At 50.9% G+C, this 22073-nt stretch overlaps 1 protein-coding gene across 1 annotated transcript; it reads right to left on the minus strand.

Annotated features, from left to right (window-relative positions):
• Positions 1–7223: 7223 nt before the first annotated feature.
• On the minus strand, positions 7224–21243 carry LOC132575960 (acrosin-like). Its single transcript, XM_060244648.1, has 5 exons — positions 21147–21243; positions 18018–18221; positions 15978–16243; positions 12914–13059; positions 7224–8031 (listed from the first exon to the last, which is right to left on the minus strand). The coding sequence occupies exons 1-5, from the start codon at positions 21218–21220 to the stop codon at positions 7387–7389; spliced, it is 1335 nt and encodes a 444-aa protein (XP_060100631.1). The 5' UTR covers positions 21221–21243; the 3' UTR covers positions 7224–7386.
• Between the last annotated feature and the right edge of the window lie 830 nt (positions 21244–22073).

Here is a 22073-nt window from a genome sequence, read left to right on the forward strand (position 1 = left end):
GAGCTCTCATAGGAGTTTTCCTTGAACGAGGCGCTTCTGTCAGAGCTCTCTCAGCCCCACCCACCTCACAAGGTGTCTGTTGTGGGGGGAGAAGATGCAGGAGATTATAAGCCGCTCGGAGTGTCCGGTTCAGAGAGAAAATTGGGGTATAAATCTGCAGTCTTCTTCTTCTTCTTGGATGGGAGTGTGAGGGTTGCTACACAGAGACAGGCGATGGGAAACCATCTCTGAACGCCTCTTCCCTTGACCTGGATGGGCCAGGCTGGCTCCGACTCACGAAACGAACAGCCCATCTAACTGCTTGCTTTGCTTCTGAGATCTGACGACTTCCATGTTATTTAGCAAAGATTGGGAGTTGCCAACTTTGGGTTGGGAAACTCCTGGAGATTTGGGGGTGGAGCCTCTGGAGGGCGGGGTTTGGGGAGTGGCCTCAGCAGGGTCCAATGCTATAGAGCAGGGATGGCCAATGGTAGCTCTCCAGATGTTTTTTTGCCTACAACTCCCATCAGACTCAGTCAGCAAGGCCAATGGCTGGGGTTGATGGAAGTTGTAGGCGAAAAAAATCTGGAGAGCTACCGTTGGCCACCCCTGGTCTACAAGATGGTGTGGAATTGTTTTCTATGGCCGCAGAAGGCAGGACCAGAACCAATGGGTTGAAATGTATAATATAGTGCAGGGGCGGCCAACGGTAGCTCTTCGGATGTTTTTGCCTACAACTCCCATCAGCCGCAGCCCGCATGGCCAATGGCTGGGGCTGATGGGAGTTGTAGGCAAAAAAACATCGGGAGAGCTACCGTTGGCCGCCCCTGCCCTAGAGTCCACCCTCCAAAGCCGCCATTTTCTCCAGGGAAACTGATCTCTGTCGACTGAAGGTCAGTTGTAATCCTGGGGGCCTTCAGTCCCCTCCCGGAGCTTGGCCCCCCACCCCTGGCTGTGGGGTCACTTACTTGCACCAGTCTTCTTGGGCACTTGTGGGCCAGAATACAAGAAGGGCCAAAAGAGGAAGCGGCAGCCACCTCATCCTACATGGGGGCAGCTGGTGCCGCTCTCCGCTGCCTCTTCCCTGAGCTCATGACATCACAAACCACACGCTTCTGAGCTTTGTCCAATCAGCTCACAGGCAGTATGATGTCACAAGCAACCAGTTTGGTGAAGTGGTTAAGTGTGTGGACTCTTATCTGGGAGAACCAGGTTTGATTCCCCACTCCTCCACTTGCAGCTGCTGGAATGGCCTTGGGTCAGCCAGAGCTCTCTTATCTGGGAGAATCGGGTTGGATTCCCCCCTCCTCCACTTGCACCTGCTGGAATGGCCTTGGGTCAGCCAGAGCTCTCTTATCTGGGAGAACCGGGTTTGATTCCCCACTCCTCCACCTGCAGCTGCTGGAATGGCCTTGGGTCAGCCAGAGCTCTCTTATCTGGGAGAACCGGGTTTGATTCCCCCTTCCTCCACTTGCAGCTGCTGGAATGGCCTTGGGTCAGCCAGAGCTCTCTTATCTGGAGAACTGTGTTTGATTCCCCCTTCCTCCACTTGCACCTGCTGGAATGGCCTTGGGTCAGCCAGAGCTCTCTTATCTGGAGAACTGTGTTTGATTCCCCACTTCTCCACTTGCAGCTGCTGGAATGGCCTCGGGTCAGCCAGAGCTCTCTTATCTGTGAGAACCGGGTTTGATTCCCCACTCCTTCACTTGCACCTGCTGGAATGGCCTTGGGTCAGCCAGAGCTCTGGCAGAGGTTGTACTTGAAAGGGCAGCTGCTGTCAGAGCCTCTCAGCCCCACCCACCTCACAGGGTGTGTGTTGTGGGGGAGGAAGGGAAAGGAGAATGTAGGCCGCTGTGAGACTCTGTCCTTGAAAGGGCAGCTGCTGTGAGAGCCCTCTCCACCCTACCCACCTCACAGGGTGTCTGTTGTGGGGGAGGAAGGGAAAGGCGATTGTAGGCCGCTGTGAAAGGGCAGCTGCTGTGAGAGCCCTCTCAGCCCCACCCACCTCACAGGGTGTCTGTTATGGGGAAGGGAAAAGAGATTGTAGGCTGCTCTGAGACTCTGTCCTTGGAAGGGCGGCTTCTGGGAGAGCTCTGTCAGCCCCACCCACCTCACAGGGTGTCTGTTGTGGGGGAGGAAGGGAAAAGAGATTGTAGGCTGCTCTGAGACTCTGTCCTTGGAAGGGCAGCTTCTGGGAGAGCTCTCTCAGCCCCACCCACCTCACAGGGTGTCTGTTGTGGGGGAAGAAGGGAAAGGAGATTGTGAGCCACTCTGAGACTCTTCGGAGTGGAGGGTGGGATATAAATCCAGTATCATCTTCTTTTTCTTCTTGTCCCTGTGGCGGAGAAATGGCTTCAGCAATGTTCTTCGGAGGGGAGGTTGTTTGGGAAAGGAAGGGGCAGGCGAAGGAGGCCACGTTCTTCTCTTCCTCCTTCAGTGTGTGCCTAGGTCATGACTCTGCAGCTGCTAACAGATTGGCACTTTGGGTCGACTCAGATATGCCTCTGAGATTGACCCCAAAGAACCATCCAGACGGCAACATCTGCCGCACACTCCTGTTCCGTACTCACCCCGTCCTCTAGAGCAGGAGTGGCCAAGGGTAGCTCTCCAGATGTTTTTTGCCTACAACTCCCATCAGCCCCAGCCATTGGCCATGCTGGCCGGGGCTGATGGGAGTTGTAGGCAAAAAACATCTGGAGAGCTACCGTTGGCCACCCCTGCTCTAGGCTGATTCAAAAGTGGTGCCTTTTCGCTGGGGCACCTCTGAAGCTCCTCCTGGCTGTCTGGAAGTCCGGGAAGAGCCACAGACGGGACGCATGAGCTTTCCCGATGGCACCCACGGTCCACCCCTTTCCCCGAGCGCTATGCGGAAGCTCTATTTCCGGCAGGTTTTATTTGGGGTGGCTTCGCCTCAAACCGGCCGTCTGATATCACCCATCACGTTCCTTTTGGGGTTCTTGAGTAGGGTTGCCAATCCCCAGGTGAGGGCTGGGGGATCCCCTGGATTGGAGGCCTTTTCCCCACTTCAGGGTTACCAGAAAGTGGTGGGGGAGAGGGAAATGTCAGCTGGGCACTCCATTATTCCCTATGGAGGCCGATTCCCCTAGGATATAATGAAGAATTGATCTGTGGGTATCTGGGGCTTGGGGGGCTGTTTTTTGAGGAAGAGGCACCAAATTTGCAACATAGCATCAGGTACCTCTTCTCAAAACACCCACCAAGTTTCAAAGATTTTGGATCAGGGGGTCCAATTCTATGCGTCCCAGAAGAAGGTGCCCCTATCCTTCATTATTTCCAAACGGAAGGAAGGCATTTAAAAGGACTGCGGTCTCTTTCAATGTGATGACCAGAACTCCCTTTGGAGTTCATTAGTGCTTATCACACTCTTGCTGCTGGCTCCACCCCTTAAGTCTCCCGGCTCCACCCCAAGTCTCCCAGCTCCACCCCAAGTCTCCTGGCTCCACCCCCAGTCTCCTGGCTCCACCTCAGGTCTCCCAGCTCCACCCCCAAAGTCTCCTGGCTCCACCTTAAGTCTTCCGGCTCCACCCCCAAAGTCTCCCGGCTCCACCTCAAGTATCCTGGCCCCACCCCCAAAGTCTCCCAGCTCCACCCCCAAAGTCTCCCGGCTCCACCCCCAAAGTCTCCCAGCTCCACCCCAAGTCTCCTGGCTCCACCCCCAAAGTCCCCTGGCTCTACCCCCAAAGTCTCCTGGCTCCACCTCAAGCATCCCGGCTCCACCCCCAAAGTCTCCCAGCTTCACCCCCAAAGTCTCCTGGCTCCACCTCAAGTCCCCCAGCTCCCCCCAAAGTCTCCCAGCTCCACCCCAAAAGTCTCCTGGCTCCACCTCAAGTCTCCTGGCTCCACCCCCAAAGTCTCCTGGCTCCACCTCCAAAGTCTCCTGGCTCCACCTCAAGTATCCCGGCTCCCCCCCCCCCCCCAAAGTCTCCCAGCTCCATCCCCAAAGTCTCCTGGCTCCACCTCAAGTCTTCTGGCTCCACCACTAAAGTCTCCTGGCTCCACCACCAAAGTCTCCTGGCTCCACCCCCAATGTCCCCCGGCTCCACCTCAAGTCTCCCGGCTCCACCCCCAAAGTCTCCTGGCTCCACCTCAAGTCTCCCAGCTCCCCCCCAAAGTCTCCCAGCTCCACCCCCAACGTCTCCTGGCTCGACCTCAAGTCTCCTGGCTCCACCCCCAAAGTCCCCAGATATTTCTTGAGTTGGACCTGGCAACCCTATTTTTGAGGTCAGCCCCCTTGGGAAACCGGGCAGGCCAGGGATATTTCTCAGGAACTCCAGCAGAGCCCTCTCCAGTGTGGGGCAGGAGTCAGAACATAAAGCTAAGACAGAGGAGACCCAGGTTTGAATTCCCACTCTGCTGTGTGACCATGGACCAGCCATTCCTTCTCCACCTCACCTATCTCTCAAGGTTTTGGCAGGATAAAATGGAGGTGAGGATAGATTCAGCTGGGTCACATTGCTGGTCGGAAGCAACAGCACAAAGGCTGAGTCCAGTGGCACTTTGAAGACCAACAGAGCTTGATTTGCGGGATAACAAAAGCTCATACCAAGAACTAAACTTTGTTGGTCTTAGAGATGCCCTTGGACTCAGACGTTGTTCTGGTGGTGGGAAGAAAGAACCTCATACTGAGCTCTTTGGCAGGAGAAACACAAATATGCCAGCTACAGACTCCATCAAAGGCAGCTTCAAGAGGCCTTTGAAAAGAGAAGAATTGGATTTATACCCTGCCCTTCTCTCTGAATCAGAGTCTCAGAGCGGCTCACAATCTCCTACATCTTCTCCCCCCACAGCAGACACCCTGTGAGGTGGGTGGGGCTGAGAGAGCTCTTACAGCCGCTGCCCTTTCGAGGACAATTCCTGTGAGAGCTCTGGCTGACCCAAGGCCATTCTGGCAGCTGCAAGTGGAGGAGGGGGGAATCAAGCCTGGTTCTCCCAGAAAAGAGAGCTCTGGCTGACCCAAGGCCATTTCAGCAGCTGCAAGAGGAGGAGTGGGGAATCAAACCCGGTTCTCCCAGAAAAGAGAGCTCTGGCTGACCCAAGGCCATTTCAGCAGCTGCAAGAGGAGGAGTGGGGAATCAAACCCGGGTCTCCCAGATAAGAGAGCTCTGGCTGACCCAAGGCCATTTCAGCAGCTGCAAGTGGAAAAGGGGGGAATCAAACCCGGTTCTCCCAGATAAGAGAGCTCTGGCTGACCCAAGGCCATTCCAGCAGGTGCAAGTGGAGGAGGGGGAAATCAAACCCGGTTCTCCCAGATAAGAGAGCTCTGGCTGACCCAAGGCCATTCCAGCAGGTGCAAGTGGAGGAGGGGGGAATCAAACCCGGTTCTCCCAGAAAAGAGAGCTCTGGCTGACCCAAGGCCATATCAGCAGCTGCAAGAGGAGGAGTGGGGAATCAAACCCGGGTCTCCCAGATAAGAGAGCTCTGGCTGACCCAAGGCCATTTCAGCAGCTGCAAGTGGAAAAGGGGGGAATCAAACCCGGTTCTCCCAGATAAGAGAGCTCTGGCTGACCCAAGGCCATTCCAGCAGGTGCAAGTGCAGGAGGGGGGAATCAAACCCGGTTCTCCCAGATAAGAGAGCTCTGGCTGATCCAAGGCCATTCCAGCAGGTGCAAGTGGAGGAGGGGGGAATCAAACCTGGTTCTCCCAGATAAGAGCTCTGGCTGACCCAAGGCCATTCCAGCAGGTGCAAGTGGAGGAGGGAGGAATCAAACCCGGTTCTCCCAGATAAGAGCTCTGGCTGACCCAAGGCCATTCCAGCAGGTGCAAGTGGAGGAGGGGGGAATCAAACCCGGTTCTCCCAGAGAAGAGAGCTCTGGCTGACCAAAAGCCATTCCAGCAGCTGCAAGTGGAGGAGTGGGGAATCAAACCCAGTTCTCCCAGAGAAGAGAGCTCTGGCTGACCCAAGGCCATTCTAGCAGCTGCAAGTGGAGGAGTGGGGAATCAAACCCGGTTCTCCCAGATAAGAGAGCTCTGGCTGACCCAAGGCCATTTCAGCAGCTGCAAGTGGAGGAGTGGGGAATCAAACCCGGTTCTCCCAGAAAAGAGAGCTCTGGCTGACCCAAGGCCATTCCAGCAGCTGCAAGAGGAGGAGAGGGGAATCAAACCCGGTTCTCCCAGATAAGAGAGCTCAGGCTGACCCAAGGCCATTCCAGCAGCTGCAAGTGGAGGAGTGGGGGAATCAAACCCGGTTCTCCCAGATAAGAGTCCGCGCACTTCACCACTACACCACACTGGCTTGCACAAGCACTTTCCTATACCAGCACTTTATCTTTGCTACAAATTCCTGAACTGGATGTTGGACTTTCATTATAAAGTTCTAAACTGGATGTTGGACTTATGAAGACTGAACGTTAGGATTGTACGCAATACAACAACCGTTGTAAAATAGTTATGAATGGGATGCAATATGTATGAGTCGTATGGACAATGTTGTTTAAGTGCATTTTTCTCACCATTGTTTATGCATGATTATTGTTTTCTTATCAATCTTCACACTGTGGTTTCTGGTTTGCCTAATCCCAAGGCGGGGGCAGGGGATCCCCTGCTTTGGAGGCTCTCCTCCCCCCTACTTCAAGGTCATCAGAAAGCGAGGGGGAGGGAGGGAAATGCCTGCTGCACACGCCATTATTCCCCATGGAGATCGATTCCCATAGGATATAATGGAGAATTGTTCCGCGAGTATCTGGGGCTCTGGGGAGGCTGGTTTTTTTTTTTGTAGAGGCACTAAAGTTTCAGCATAGCATCCGGTGCCTCTCTTCAAAACACCCTCCAAGTTTCAAAACGATTGGACCAGGGGGTCCAGTTCTATGAGCCCCCAAAGAAGGTGCCCCTATCCTTCATTATTTCCAATAGAGGGAAGGCATTGAAAAGGTGTGCGGTCCCTTTCAATGTGATGGCCAGAACTCCCTTTGGAGTTCAATGATGCTTGTCACAACCTTGCTGCTGGCTCCACCCCCAATCTCTCCTGGCTCCACCCCTAATGTCTCCTGGCTCCACCCCCAAAGTTCCCAGATATTCCTTGAATTGGAGCTGGCAAAGCTAACTCTCTGGCATTATACTCTGCTGGGGAGAGGTCCTCTCCAAACCCAGCCTGCCCCAGGCTCCACCACCCTCAAATCACCAGGATTCCCCAGTCTGGAGTTGGCAACCCTCCCTGGCCGTCTCCACCCAATTTCCACTGCAGCATCTGGCAAATACCAAAGACACGTATCATCTCCACCAGCTTTGCATATTCTCATTTTATCTATTTGTGTAACTGTGGCTATTTCTTGGTGTGCGTTGCCTCTTTCGAGGGCATCCCACACCAGTGGATCCAGCCACTGGGCTGTGTGGCTCACGGAGGGGAGGACACAGTTGGAGGCCCAGCATGGGTCAAGATGAGTCCTTTGCTCAGGAGCCGGGTTTCTCCCAAGGTTTCTTCTGGGACCCACTGCTGACATAATAGGCCCCTGAGACAATCATTGGTCGCTTGCGGCGGGTGCGGCGGGGCTGGGTCCAGTAATAAGGCTGATAAGGCGTGGTGGTGGTGGTTGTGGTGGTTGTGGTTGTGGTAGTGGTCTCAGGCGTGGTAGTGGGTTCGGTTGTGGTGGGTTCCGAGGGCTCCTCGGCTTCAGCCGGGGTGGGCAGAGGAAGTTCTGGGGGTCTTTCCTCAGCTTGGATGGGCACCGTCTCAGGGTTGGCCTCTGACTGTGCTGGAGGCTGGGACCCAGGCTCCGGCTCGGGGGGTGGGGGTGGCTGCAGCTCGGTCGTGGACGTCTCTTGTGTCGGGGGTGTCGTCTCTGTCTGAGGCTGGGTGGTCAAACTTGGCTGCTCTAAGGGTGGCTGGGGCGGGAGGGTGGTGTGGGGCGGAGGCTCGGTCTCGGCCGCACTCTCTCCCTTGACGTAGGCCTGAATCCAGTCGTAGAAGTGCCTCGTGCAGGTGTAGACCCCTGGTCTCTTGGACCTGGCGCAGCCGGCCCCCCAGCTGGTGATGCCCACGACCCAGAAGCGCTCCGACCGCTCTTCCCGGCACATGAGGGGGCCACCGCTGTCACCCTGCGGCAGGAAGGAGAAAAGGAGTCGTGAGGAGCAGCGGGGGCTCTGCAGGGTGATCTGCATTGGAAGAGGCTGGAGGAGGCAGCAGAAGCGGGGAGGGGCTTTGGGACCTAAAAGGTTGAGCAGCTAAAACATGAACATGAACTAAAATACAACTATATATTACACGGTGCAAAAAAAACGTAAAATACAACTATTTATTGCAACCCCCACCCCCGTAAAATACAACTATTTATTACACGGTGCAACCCCCCCTAAAATACAGCTATTTATTACACGGTGCAACCCCCCCCCCTGAAATACAACTATTTATTACATGGTGCAACCCCCCCCCCCCAAATACAACTATTTATTACACGGTGCAACCCCCCCTAAAATACAGCTATTTATTACACGGTGCAACCCCCCCCCTAAAATACAACTATTTATTACATGGTGCAACCCCCCCCTAAAATACAACTATTTATTACACGGTGCAACCCCCCCTAAAATACAGCTATTTATTACACGGTGCAACCCCCCCCTAAAATACAACTATTTATTACATGGTGCAACCCCCCCCCCCCAAATACAACTATTTATTACACGGTGCAACCCCCCCTAAAATACAGCTATTTATTACACGGTGCAACCCCCCCCCTAAAATACAACTATTTATTACATGGTGCAACCCCCCCCTAAAATACAACTATTTATTACACGGTGCAACCCCCCCTAAAATACAGCTATTTATTACACGGTGCAACCCCCCCCTAAAATACAACTATTTATTACATGGTGCAACCCCCCCCCCCCAAAATACAACTATTTATTACACGGTGCACCCCCCCCCCTAAAATACAGCTGTTTATTACAAGGTGCAACCCCCCCTAAAATACAACTATTTATTACACGGTGCACCCCCCCCTAAAATACAGCTGTTTATTACAAGGTGCAACCCCCCCCCCAAATACAACTATTTATTACACGGTGCACCCCCCCTAAAATACAGTTGTTTATTACAAGGTGCAACCCCCCCTAAAATACAACTATTTATTACACGGTGCACCCCCCCTAAAATACAGCAGTTTATTACACGGTGCAACCCCCCCTAAAATACAACTATTTATTACACAGTGCAACCCCCCCCTAAAATACAACTATTTATTACACGGTGCAATCCCCCCCCCAAATACAGCTATTTATTACACGATGCAAACCCCCCCCCCTAAAATACAATTATTTATTACACTATGCAAACCGCCCCCCTAAAATACAACTATTTATTACATGATGCAACCCCCCCCCTAAAATACAGCTTTTTATTACACGGTGCACCCCCCCCTAAAAATACAACTATTTATTACATGGTGCAACCCCCCCCCAAAAAAATACAGCTATTTATTACATGGTGCAAACCCCCCCCCCCCGTAAAATACAGCTATTTATTACACGGTGCCAAAAACCCCTAAAATACAACTATTTATTAAACGGTGCAAACCCCCCCCCCCCTAAAATACAACTATTTATTAAATAGTGCAAAAAACCCCTGTAAAATACAGCTATTTATTACACAGTGCAACCCCCCCCCCCCAGTAAAATACAGCTATTTATTACACGGTGCCAAAACCCCCTAAAATACAAGTATTTATTACACAGTGCAAAACCCCACCCCTAAAATACAGCTATTTATTAAATAGTGCAAAAAACCCCTGTAAAATATAGCTATTTATTACACAGTGCAACCCCCCCCCCCCCCTAAAATACAACTATTTATTACACGGTACACAAAACTTAAGCTTGAAAAGAACCTACATCAAATGCAAATGAAAGCGCAGAGCAGAGCATACAACAGCAAGTGTAAGTGGTTTGTATGCAGATGCCAGATCTCTGTAATGGTTGCACATATATAATAACCAAAGGACCAAACGCATTTCAGCCCAGAGGGCTTTTACAATTGAACTCCAGCTGGCAGAGATCAGCTCCCCTGGGGAAATAATAACACAGGCACCGGTGTATTAACAATGGCAAAATTCAAAACTGTACCAGTTGAATTATTACTCCCACACATAAAGTATGTAAATAAGCATTTAGTGCAATATAAAACAATGCCCGCGGCAAAACATTCGAACGCACAACCTCTCATCGCTCCCCCAGTCCGTTTTCCTTGTCAAGGTCTTAGAGGCCTCAGGTGGAGTTGGGGGCGTCTCGTTCTGTACAACTTCTCTTAGAGAGAACAAAGACGGTATTTCCTGGATTATTTACGGTTTAGTAGGAGTAACCCTTCCTCAGCCTTCTCTCAGCGTTGCTTTTACTGGAGCCACAGTACACTGATTTCATTCATGGATCAACGCACACGTTCACAGAGATTTGTAAATAACCGTAAATAATCCAGGAAATACGGTCTTTGTTCTCTCTAAGAGAAGTTGCACACTGCAAAAAACAGCAGAAGGCAACACCTCTAAGACCTAGACAAGGAAAACGGACTGGGGGAGCGATGAGAGGGGGTGCGTTCTAATGTTTTGCTGCAGGCATTGTTTTATAAATGCTTATTTACACACTTGATGTGTAAAGAGCTTGGGGCTCTTTAGCTTGGAGAAAGGTCGACTGCGGGGTGACATGATAGAGGTCCTTTTCTCCCTTTCTCACAATACAAGAACTCGTGGGCATTCAATGAAATTGCTGAGCAGACAGGTTAAACGGATAAAAGGAAGTACTTCTTCACCCAAAGGTGATTAACATGTGGAATTCACTGCCACAGGAGGTGGTGGTGGCTACAAGCATAGCCAGCTTCGAGGGGATTGGATAGAAATATGGAGCAGAGGTCCATCAGTGGCTATTAGCCACAGTGTGTGTATGTGTGTGTGTGTATATATATTGGCCACTGTGTGACACAGAGTGTTGGACTGGATGGACCATTGACCTGATCCAACATGGCTTCTCTTATGTTCTTATAATTCAACTGGTGCAGTTTTGAATTTTGCCCCTGGAGGAAATGGCTGCTTTGGAGGGGGGACTGGGTGGGATTAGACCCTGGTGAGTTCCCTCCCCAAACTCTGCCTTCCCCAAGTTCCACCCCAAAATCTCCAGGTATTTCCCAACCCAGAGCTGACACCCCTAGTTAGGGCAGACATCGGATGGTTTGCTGTGGCACTGGGTGTCCCCGCTGGGCTCTGCTGGTCCCTTTGCTGGAAACAGAATTTGCTTTAGGGGAGCATTTCTGAAGGGCAGCCAGGACTCTGGGGCCCTGCTCACTCCCCACTTCAAATTTAAGAACATAAGAACATAAGAAAAGCCATGTTGGATCAGGTCAACAGCCCATCCAGTCCAACACTCTGTGTCACATAAGAACATAAGAGAAGACCTGTTGGATCAGGCCAGTGGCCCCTCCAGTCCAACACTCTGTGTCACATAAGAACAGAAGAGAAGCCATGTTGGATCAGGCCAATGGCCCATCCAGTCCAACACTCTGTGTCACATAAGAACATAAGAGAAGCCATGTTGGATCAGGCCAATGGCCCATCCAGTCCAACATTCTGTGTCACATAAGAACATAAGAGAAGCCATGTTGGATCAGGCCAATGGCCCCTCCAGTCCAACACTCTGTGTCACATAAGAACAGAAGAGAAGCCATGTTGGATCAGGCCAATGGCCCATCCAGTCCAACACTCTGTGTCACATAAGAACAGAAGAGAAGCCATGTTGGATCAGGCCAATGGCCCATCCAGTCCAACACTCTGTGTCACATAAGAACATAAGAGAAGCCATGTTGGATCAGGCCAATGGCCCATCCAGTCCAACATTCTGTGTCACATAAGAACATAAGAGAAGCCATGTTGGATCAGGCCAATGGCCCCTCCAGTCCAACACTCTGTGTCACATAAGAACAGAAGAGAAGCCATGTTGGATCAGGCCAATGGCCCATCCAGTCCAACACTCTGTGTCACATAAGAACAGAAGAGAAGCCATGTTGGATCAGGCCAATGGCCCCTCCAGTCCAACACTCTGTGTCACATAAGAACAGAAGAGAAGCCATGTTGGATCAAGCCAATGGCCCCTCCAGTCCAACACTCTGTGACACATAAGAACAGAAGAGAAGCCATGTTGGATCAGGCCAGTGGTCCATTCAGTCCAACACTCTGTGTCACATAAGAACAGAAGAGAAGCCATGTTGGATCAGGCCAGTGGTCCATTCAGTCCAACACTCTGTGTCACATAAGAACAGAAGAGAAGCCATGTTGGATCAGGCCAATGGCCCCTCCAGTCCAACACTCTGTGTCACATAAGAACAGAAGAGAAGCCATGCTGGATCAGGCCAATGGCCCATCCAGTCCAACACTCTGTGTCACATAAGAACAGAAGAGAAGCCATGTTGGATCAGGCCAGTGGCCCATTCAGTCCAACACTCTGTGTCACATAAGAACAGAAGAGAAGCCATGTTGGATCAGGCCAATGGGCCATCCAGTCCAACATTCTGTGTCACATAAGAACCTAAGAGAAGCCATGTTGGATCAGACCAACGGCCCATCCAGTTCAACACTCTGTGTCACACAGTGGCAGCCGACGTTTCTCCAAGCTGAAGAGGCCCAAGCATTTTAACCTTTCTTCATTGGGAAAGTGTTCCAAACCTGTAATCATTCTAGTTGCCCTTTTCTGCACTTTTTCCAATGCTATAATATCCTTTTTGAGGTGCGATGACCAGAATTGCTCACAGTATTCCAAATGAGACCGCACCATCGATTTATACAGGGGCATTATGATACTGGCTGATTTGTTTTCAATTCCCTTCCTACTAATACCCAGCATGGCGTTGGCTGGGTATTTTTTCCTGGTCACATGGCCCCAGGTGGGTAAGAATTCCAGGGTGGGGTTGAGCGGGGGGGGGGGGGTGCAACTTACCCACCTGGCAAGCGTCAGTGCCGCCTTCCTCATACCCGGCGCACAGGTTGTTGGCTTGTATGTGGCCGTTGTACCAGAGGCTGCCGTTGCACTGCGACAGGGGAATGAGATTGACCATGGCTTCCTGCAGGATGTCAGATGGATTCTTAGCTGGAAAGAGAAGGAAGTGGCACTACTTCAATGCGCTTCCTCTTTAGGAGGGTTGCCAACCTCGGGAGGGGGGGGGCAAAACTGGAGGAAACTGTGCTATAATAAATACAATAAAGGGCAAAGCTTATAACCACCGAAACGGAGAACCGTGAAAGCTGCTCCTGAATGCATGCCTAAAATAGTGAGCTTTGGCTCCAGGAGAATAGTCGCCTGAGGAAGAATTATTATCGAAACAGGCAAATTTCGCCTAGGGGGTGTGTTGTACTTTGAGATTGCTGCATGGGACAAGATATTTCTGCAATGAAGCCTTTTTCGGACTTGGTATTTTGGACCCTCGTGACGGACTTTCTCTTATGATGGACTTGCTATCAATAGTTTACTATTATACCTCAGTACGATATATTGTGCTCACTGTAACATTTTGCATGATTATGTCACATTAGAGAATAGTTCACTCAGAAAAGTTTTGGTGCTTGTAAGCCTTGTCTTTATTGTCTTTATTATAGCACGGTTTCCTCCAGTTTTACTCAGCCTAGCTGTGCTCTTGTAGTTTTGCTCATCAAGAAGAAGAAGAAGAGTCTCAGAGCAGCTCACAATCTTCCTCCCCAACAACAGACACCCTGTGAAGTGGGTGGGACAGAGAAAGCTCTGACAGAAGTGGCCCTTTCAAGGATATCTCTGCGAGAGCTATGGCTAAGCCAAGGCCATTCCAGCAGCTGCAAGTGGAGGGGTGGGAAATCAAACCTGATTCTTCCAGATGACAATCCATACACTTAACCACTACATCAAACTAGCTTTCAACCTCTGGGGGGAGGGGTGGGGGAGAGAATCCCCAAGATTACAGTTGATCTCTAGACAACAGAAACCAGGTCTCCAGAAGCAAAAGGCTCCTTTGGAGGATGGACTCTATGGCCTTATACCTGGTTGAGGTCGCTCCCCTCACCAAACCCCACCCTCCCAGGCTCCACCCCCAAATCTTCAGGGATCTCCCAACTCAGAGTGGTTGCCTTATTCGAGCACCTTATTCTCCCCAGGGATCAGGATCCCTTTGGAATCTGAACTCAGCTCATATTATTTATTATTATTATTGTTACCATTATGTGTTTATTTCTTTTCCGCCCCTTCCCCCTTTTGGGGGGCTCAGAGCAGAGTACAACAATTTGAGATAAAAATCACAGTAAAATCATAATAAAATCAGCTTCAACGTTCGGTAAAGTGCAACAGGTTATTTCAGCAAGATGATATGAAGCAAGATAGTATAGCACAAAAGTAATGTCACAATACAGCACCACAATTCAGGGGTGCAGCGGGCTGTGAGGGCATAGGGGGAGGCCCACCAATCTAATAGATAGATAGATAGCAGGCAGGTGAGAGCTTGTTGCTCTGTTTGGGGGTGGGGGCAGATGTTTCCCCTCCCCAGACAGTGTGGTGTATTACTGTATATATGTAAGTGAACAGTCCACTTCCCCACCACCACCACCACTTCTATATGTGTGTGATTGAGTCTGGTCCTATGGGGTGGGCTCTTGTTTCAGCTTCCAGTTGTGTACGTTAGCGGAAGATGCTGGTTGCTGGAGTTGTCTCCTTGCAAATCAACAGCTGATGTTTTGAGCCAGTTTGTCTCTGCTGCATGGACCTGAGGATGGGTGCCCAGGTGAGTAGACTCATAGAATCATAGAGCTGGAAGGGACCTCCAGGGTCATCTAGTCCAACCCCCTGTGCAATGCAGGAAACTCACAAATACCACCCCATAAATTCAGAGGATGGTGGAAGACAGGAGGGCCTGGTGTGACTTTGTCCATGGGGTCGCAAAGAGTTGGACTCGACTGTGTGACGGAACAACAAAAAAAATTCACAGGATCTCCATCGCTGTCAGATGGCCATCCAACCTCTGTTGAAAAACCTCCAAGGAAGGAGAGCCCACCACCTCCCCAGGAGGAAGCCTGTTCCACTGAGGAACCCGTCTAAACTCACAAACCCCTCCCCCTAAATTCACAGGATCCTCATTGCTGTCAGAGGGCCATCCAGCCTCTGTTGAAAAACCTCCAAGGAAGGAGAGCCCACCACCTTCCCAGGAGGAAGCCTGTTCCACTGAGGAACCGCTCTAACGGTCAGGAAGCTCTTCCTAATGTTGAGCTGGAAACTCTTCTGATTTCATTTTGTTGTGTATGGGGACTCTAGTGAAGACCTGTATGGGTGTTCCTGCTTGGCTCGTTGGAGCCATTAGAACGGAGCTTGGGGACTTGGGAACAACGGGCAGCAGGATCCAAATCCCTGCTGCTCTGCTCCAATCACGGGCCCCCTGCTATGACCCAATAATGTTCTTGCGCGGGAACTCTGAGTTGCATATAGTTGGCCTCTTTGACCCAGCTCTTCAGTCTTTGAGTGCAGCCCTATACTATGCTGTACCTAATAAAGAGCCACGATCACTTCCACCTCACCTCCTTATTTCGTTGAACCCACTATATCAGGGGTGGCCAACAGTAGCTCTCCTGATTTTTTTGCCTACAACTCCCATCAGCCACAGCCATTGGCCATGCTGGCTGGGGCTGATGGGAGTTGTAGGCAAAAAAAACATCTGGAGAGCTACCGTTGGCCACCCCTGCACTATACTATACATTTCAACCCATTGGTTCTGGTCCTGCCTTCTGGGGCCATAGAAAACAACTCCACACCATCTTGTAGACCAGGGGTGGCCAACGGTAGCTCTCCAGATGTTTTTGCCTACAACTCCCATCAGCCCCAGCCATTGGCCATGCTGGCTGGGGCTGATGGGAGATGTAGGCAAAAAGCATCTGGAGCGCTACCGTTGGCCACCCCTGTTGTTGACGACAAGCCAACTCCACACCGTCTTGTAGATGAGAAGCCAAGAAGAGGCACCTGCAAAATACCTTGACCGGCCCTGGGAGGGCTCTCACCTTTCTCTTGGATGTAGCCCCAGCCGCTGATGTAGCAATGGTTCATCTCAGACACGTCCATGGTGCCGTCCGGCAGGCAGGCGGGCTGGATGTAGTCGTTGCACTGGACGGGCTCGTCAAGCTCCACCAGGGCGATGTCGTTGGTTTCCGTTTCCGGCTGGTAGTCCTGGTGCTCCACCAGTCTCTTGGGGAAGCGCATCTGGGCATCGGGACCAGGGTGAGAGAGCTTCGTGACACCAAAGGCCAGTTCCCAATTCTCAAGAGACCTAGAGCCAAGAAGGGAGGTGGTTGGACCAGGTGGCTAGGAAGAGACTTCTGGGGGTCTTTGCTGCGGACTGTGGGGGGAGTGCCACGTTGAGGCAAGGCATCCTTCTTCTGATACAGGGGCCCCCAACACAACGCTCATTGGCACAATGGTGCTGCCAACCGCTTTCCTGGTGCGTGATGGGAGTTTTTCAGAAAGTGGGCAACACCAATCAGGATTTTTGCCCCGGAGGGCTTCTGATTGGCTGAGCAAATTCTTTTCAGCAGCAGCAGCAGCTCCCACAGCTGCTTCTGATTGGCTGAGCAGATTCCCTCAGCAGTAGCTCCCACAGCCAAAGTTTTATTGGTTTTATTGTATTGTTATGGCTTTAGTGTGTCCGTTTGAATTGTTTTAACCGATGTTGTTATCCACCCTGAGCCTGTTCATGGGAAAAGGCGGAATATAAGTTCATAAAATGAAATAAATGAAATGAAATAAATCATAACTGCATGACTCAAAGTAGGCTGAGAAAATGCAAGGAAATAATAATAATAATAATAATTTTTAAGTTATGTCCTGCCCTCCTCGCCAAAGCAGGCTCAGAAATATTTTTTAAAACCATCTGTTCACTTGACGCGGCATTCTGTTAAAAGGAGCTTCTGTTTGAAATGTCGAAGAGTTAATTTTGGAGTGAAGCATGACCTCACTCCTAGGCATCTCGTGGCTGGCTTCGCCTCCTGGGGCAGCCATTTTGTTGCTGGCTGTACCTCCTGTGGCAGCCATTTTGGGGCTGTGCCCACCATCCTGGGTCAGAATTCCAAATCTGTCCACAGGATCAAAAAGGTTGGGGGGGACTCTGGTGCCATCCCTTTGGGGTTGCCAACCTCCAGGTGGTGGCTGGAGCTCTCCTGCTATACAACTGATTTCCAGGTGAAAGAGATGGCTACTTTGGAGGGTGGACTCCTAGCATTATACCCCACTGAAGTCCCTCAGCTGATCGGCGGGGGTCTTTAAATGGGAGATGGAGGCAGATTGGCCTTCTGCCACATCTCCCCCCCCCCCCTATTTAAAGACAGGGATGGGGTGGCAAAAACCCCAGCACTGCCCCCCCCCCAGTCCATGGAAAAATTGTCTTCCACAAAACCGGTCCCTGGTGCCAAAAAGGTTGGGGGGCACTGTTCTGCAGGATCTAGGGTTGCCAATCCCCAGGTGAGGGCAGGGGATCCCCCGGTTTGGAGGCCCTCCCCCCGCTTCAGGGTCGTCAGAAAGCGGGGGGAGGGGAGGGAAATGTCTGCTGGGAACTCTGTTATTCCCTATGGAGATTTATTCCCATAGAAAATCATGGAGAATTGATCCGCGGGTATCTGGGGCTCTGGGGGGGCTGTTTTGGGGGGTAGAGCCACCAATTTTCAGTATAGTATCTAGTGCATCTCCCCAAAATACCCCTCAAGTTTCAAAAAGATTGGACCAGGGGGTCCAATTCTATGAGCCCCCAAAGAAGGTGCCCCTATCCTTCATTATTTCCTATGGAAGGAAGGAATTGAAAAGGTGTGCCGTCACTTTAAATGTGATGGCCAGAACTCCCTTTGGAGTTCAATTACGCTTGTCACAGCCTTGATCTTGGCTCCACCCCCAATGTCTCCTGGCTCCGCCCCCAAAGTCCCCAGATATTTCTTGAATTGGACTTGGCAACCCAAGCAGGATCCCTTCCGACCCACCCCTTCTCCCAAACTGAAGGCAGTGCCCCAATTCCCCGGGCTGCCCCACCAGTGCTGGGAAGGCCCCTCTTGTCTTACCTCCTTTGTTTAAAGCAGTGGGCCGCAGTGAGGATCCATTTACTGCTGATGAGGGACGCGCCACATGTATGTTGGTAGCCGGACTCGACAGGCCTTCGGATACTGACCATCCAGGGCCACGCTCCTGGCAACGTGTCTGCGTCTCCCCCCACCCGCGATGAGTGGCCATGGCTGGGGGCCAAGGGGCGTTGACCGCAGACAACACTGCAAACAGGAAGCGCAGTCAGTCCTCCCTGCTAGCGAATTCCGTTGGGAATTCTATTTCTTTGTCTCAGTGCGATGGGTCACTGGATCAAATAATAATTGAGAGACTTTTAACATGAAAAAGCAAGCACATATTTATTTCTACAGGGAAAGGGTACTGGGAGATAAAACAACCAACTCTAAGGACTACATGCCAACACATTTAGAACCACATGCTTACAATTTTGTGTACAATTTTGGTCACCACACCTCATAAAATAGCACTGGGAAAAGTGCAGAATAGGGCAACTAGAATGATTAAAGGTTTGGAACACTTTCTCTATGAAGAAAGGTTGAAACGCTTGGGGCTCTTAGCTTGGAGAAACGTCGACTGCGGGGTGACATGATAGAAGTTTACAAGATTATGCATGGGATGGAGAAAGTAGAGAAAGAAGTCCTTTTCTCCCTTTCTCACAATACAAGAACTCGTGGGCATTCGATGAAAGTGCTGAGCAGTCGGGTTAGAACGGATAAAAGGAAGTACTTCTTCACCCAAAGGGTGATTAACATGTGGAATTCACTGCCACAGGAGGTGAATTCCACAGACAGCTTCAAGAAGGGATTGGATAAAAATATGGAGCAGAGGTCCATCAGTGGCTATTAGCCACAGTATATTTTTGGAAATGTCTGAGGCAGTGATGCTCTATATTCTTGGTGCTTTTGGGGGGTGGGGGGGAGGATGGGCTCCTAGACCCACTTGTAAACCTTCTGATGGCACTTGGGGTTTTTTTTTTTGTCACTGTGTGATGCAGACTGTTGGACTGGATGTAGGCTTCCCAATCCCCAGGTCCCAGCGGGGGATCCCCCATTTTTACAGGCTTCTCCCCGCCCCCAGCCAGCTGGCAGGCGGGGGAAGCCCCCCCCCCACAATCTCCATTCAGTTTTATAGCTCCTGCAGGTCCATTTTTAAAATATGTGCCTTTAAGGCTGAGCAGGAAGCAGGAAACAGGAAACAGGACGGGCATCGGAGAACGGCCCCTCCCTTTGTTTTGCTTTCGTTTTCAGATCAAGTAAAGTTCTGCAGGAACAAGACCCAGTAAGTATATTTGTGTGCGAGAGAGAGGGAGGGGGCAGGGGATTCCCTGGTTTGGAGGCCCTCCCCCCTTTAGAAAACATGGGGGGGGGAGGGAAATGCCTACTGGGCACTATTATTCCCTATGGAGAATGATTCCTATAGGGAATAATGGGGGAATTGATCCACGGGTATTGGGAGCTCTGGGGGGGGGGCTATGTTTTGAGGTAGAGGCACCAAAGTTTTAGTGTAGCATCTAGTGCCTCTCCCCAAAATACCCCCCAAGTTTCAAAACGATTGGACCAGGGGGTCCAATTCTATGAGCCCCTAAAGAAAGTGCCCCTATCCTTCATTATTTCCTATGGAAGAAAGGCATTTAAAAAGGTGTGCTGTCCCTTTAAATGTGAGGGCCAGAACTCCCTTGGAGTTCAATTACGCTTGTCACACCCTTGTTCCTGGCTCCACCCCCAATGTCTCCTGGCTCCACCCCCAAAGTCTCCTGGCTCCACCTTAAAGTCTCCTGGCTCCGCCCCTAAAGTCTCCAGATATTTCTTGAATTGGACTTGGCAACCCTAAGTGGATGGGCCATTGGTCTGATCCAACATGGCTTCTCTTATGTGCTTAATGGAAGACCACTTCCTCCTTCTTCTTGACCTCTCTGCCTGAACAAAGGAAGTCACCTAACTAACTGCCCAAACAGACAAAATGGGTTTTCCCGCTTCTAGACCTTGATTGACAGCAGTCAGTATCTTCTTCTCAGGTCATGCAGAAAACAGGGAATCAGGCACAGTGTTAACCCTATAATGACTGGAACTTTAGAACATTGCAAAGAATTGCAGACTTTGACAGGATGTGAAGTTACTTCTAAAGTTAAATATCTGGGCTTGGAAATAACAATGAAGAACATTGACCTGTTTAAAAATAATTATGAAAAGCTATGGTGCAAGATGGACAAAGACTTGATGAAATGGAACAGACTTAATTTGTCCTTGCTGGGCAGGATTGCTGCAATTAAGATGAATATTTTGCCAAGAATAATGTATTTGTTCCAAACTATTCCAATTGTGAAAGATAGCAAACAATTCAATAAATGGCAAAGGAAGATTTCTGACTTTGTATGGGCCGGGAAGAAACCAAGGATTAAGATGGAAATCTTAACGGATGCTAAGGAGAGAGGAGGTTTTCAGCTTCCCGATTTAAGATTGTATCATGATGCAGTTTGCTTGACATGGATTAAAGACTGGATAATGCTGTTGGATAAAAAGCTTTTATGGTTAGAGGCTCACGGGAATAAATTCGGCTGGCACGCTTATTTGTACTATGGGAAAAATAAGATGAACGGTCTTTTTTCTCACCACTATATTAGAAATAGCTTATTAAACACTTCGATAAAATATAAGAAATATGGTGATGAGAGAAAGCCGCTCTGGATAGTGCCAGCAGAAGTAATAAAAATAACAGCTGAATCTGAGGAAGAAAGAGCGATGTCATATAATCAACTGCTAAAGATTCAAGGTGACAAAGTTGAATTACAGTCTGCCAAAGTCCCCAGATATTTCTTGAATTGGACCTGGCAACCCTAAGGTCACCAGACCTAGTGGGTCTCCCTCCCCATTCTTCAGGCCTTTGGGAGGCTGCTCGGGGACCCCTGGGCTCATCTCAGGCAGCTGGGGAGCCGTGCGGTAGCCTAGCTTCCAAGTCTGGCCCCAAGCTAGGAGCCAGGCCTGCAGCCCAGCGCTCCCCCCACCCAGGACCTGCCCCTTCCTCCGTCTCATCATGGGGCATAATTCTGCTCACCAACCTCAGCCCCCTTCACAGTGAGCAAGTGGCTGGTCTGGGGGACACAACCCTCCCCTGGGAGGACTCCTACTCACTTGCAGTTGCTCTCAACGGCGTGGGCCGGCCGGATCGTGATCAGGGTCAGGAAATGGAAGAACAGCCTCCACATTCTCTTGGGGGCAGCAGGGGCCGCTTCCCATCTCCCTCCCTCCCTCTCCGCTTGACATCACAAACTGCAAGCTGTCCAATCAGCAGGCGGGCAGTATGACATCATACGGAACAACCTGCGGTTCTCGGCCTCCCCCCGGGGAACGGCGAGGCCTGGTGTAGCCCGGTCTGTCCAGCCCTCTCAGCTTCTGCCCGGCCTCCAAAGGACTCAAGGCAAAGCCCCTCACCTACCCTTCCTCTTATTATCCCCCTCAAACTGACAGGCCCAGAGTGACCCAGAGAGTAGGGTGGTTAAATCTAGCGATTCTTCCTGTTATAAGAACATAAGAGAAGCCATGTTGGATCAGGCCCGTGGCCCCTCCAGTCCAACACTCTGTGTCACATAAGAACATAAGAGAAGCCATGTTGGATCAGGCCAATGGCCCCTCCAGTCCAACACTCTGTGTCACAGAAGAACATAAGAGAAGCCATGTTGGATCAGGCCCGTGGCCCCTCCAGTCCAACACTCTGTGTCACATAAGAACATAAGAGAAGCCATGTTGGATCAGGCCAGTGGCCCATCCAGTCCAACACTCTGTGTCACATAAGAACATAAGAGAAGCCATGTTGGATCAGGCCAATGGCCCCTCCAGTCCAACACTCTGTGTCACAGAAGAACATAAGAGAAGCCATGTTGGATCAGGCCCGTGGCCCATCCAGTCCAACACTCTGTGTCACAGAAGAACATAAGAGAAGCCATGTTGGATCAGGCCCGTGGCCCCTCCAGTCCAACACTCTGTGTCACAGAAGAACATAAGAGAAGCCATGTTGGATCAGGCCCGTGGCCCCTCCAGTCCAACACTCTGTGTCACAGA

This window comes from Heteronotia binoei, chromosome 8 (genome assembly GCF_032191835.1).
Source record: "Heteronotia binoei isolate CCM8104 ecotype False Entrance Well chromosome 8, APGP_CSIRO_Hbin_v1, whole genome shotgun sequence".
Classification (NCBI taxonomy): Eukaryota; Metazoa; Chordata; class Lepidosauria; order Squamata; family Gekkonidae; genus Heteronotia; species Heteronotia binoei.

What these genes read in the sequence shown, in the direction of transcription:
- LOC132575960 (XM_060244648.1), bottom strand. Translation starts at nt 21,220, where the DNA reads ATGTGGAGGCTGTTCTTCCATTTCCTGACCCTGATCACGATCCGGCCG. An exon ending in CACTGCTTTAAACAAAGGAG is followed by an intron (nt 16,244 to 18,017) that starts GTAAGACAAGAG and finishes TCTTGGCTCTAG; the next exon opens with GTCTCTTGAGAATTGGGAAC. An exon ending in GGGCTACATCCAAGAGAAAG is followed by an intron (nt 13,060 to 15,977) that starts GTGAGAGCCCTC and finishes TTCTCTTTCCAG; the next exon opens with CTAAGAATCCATCTGACATC.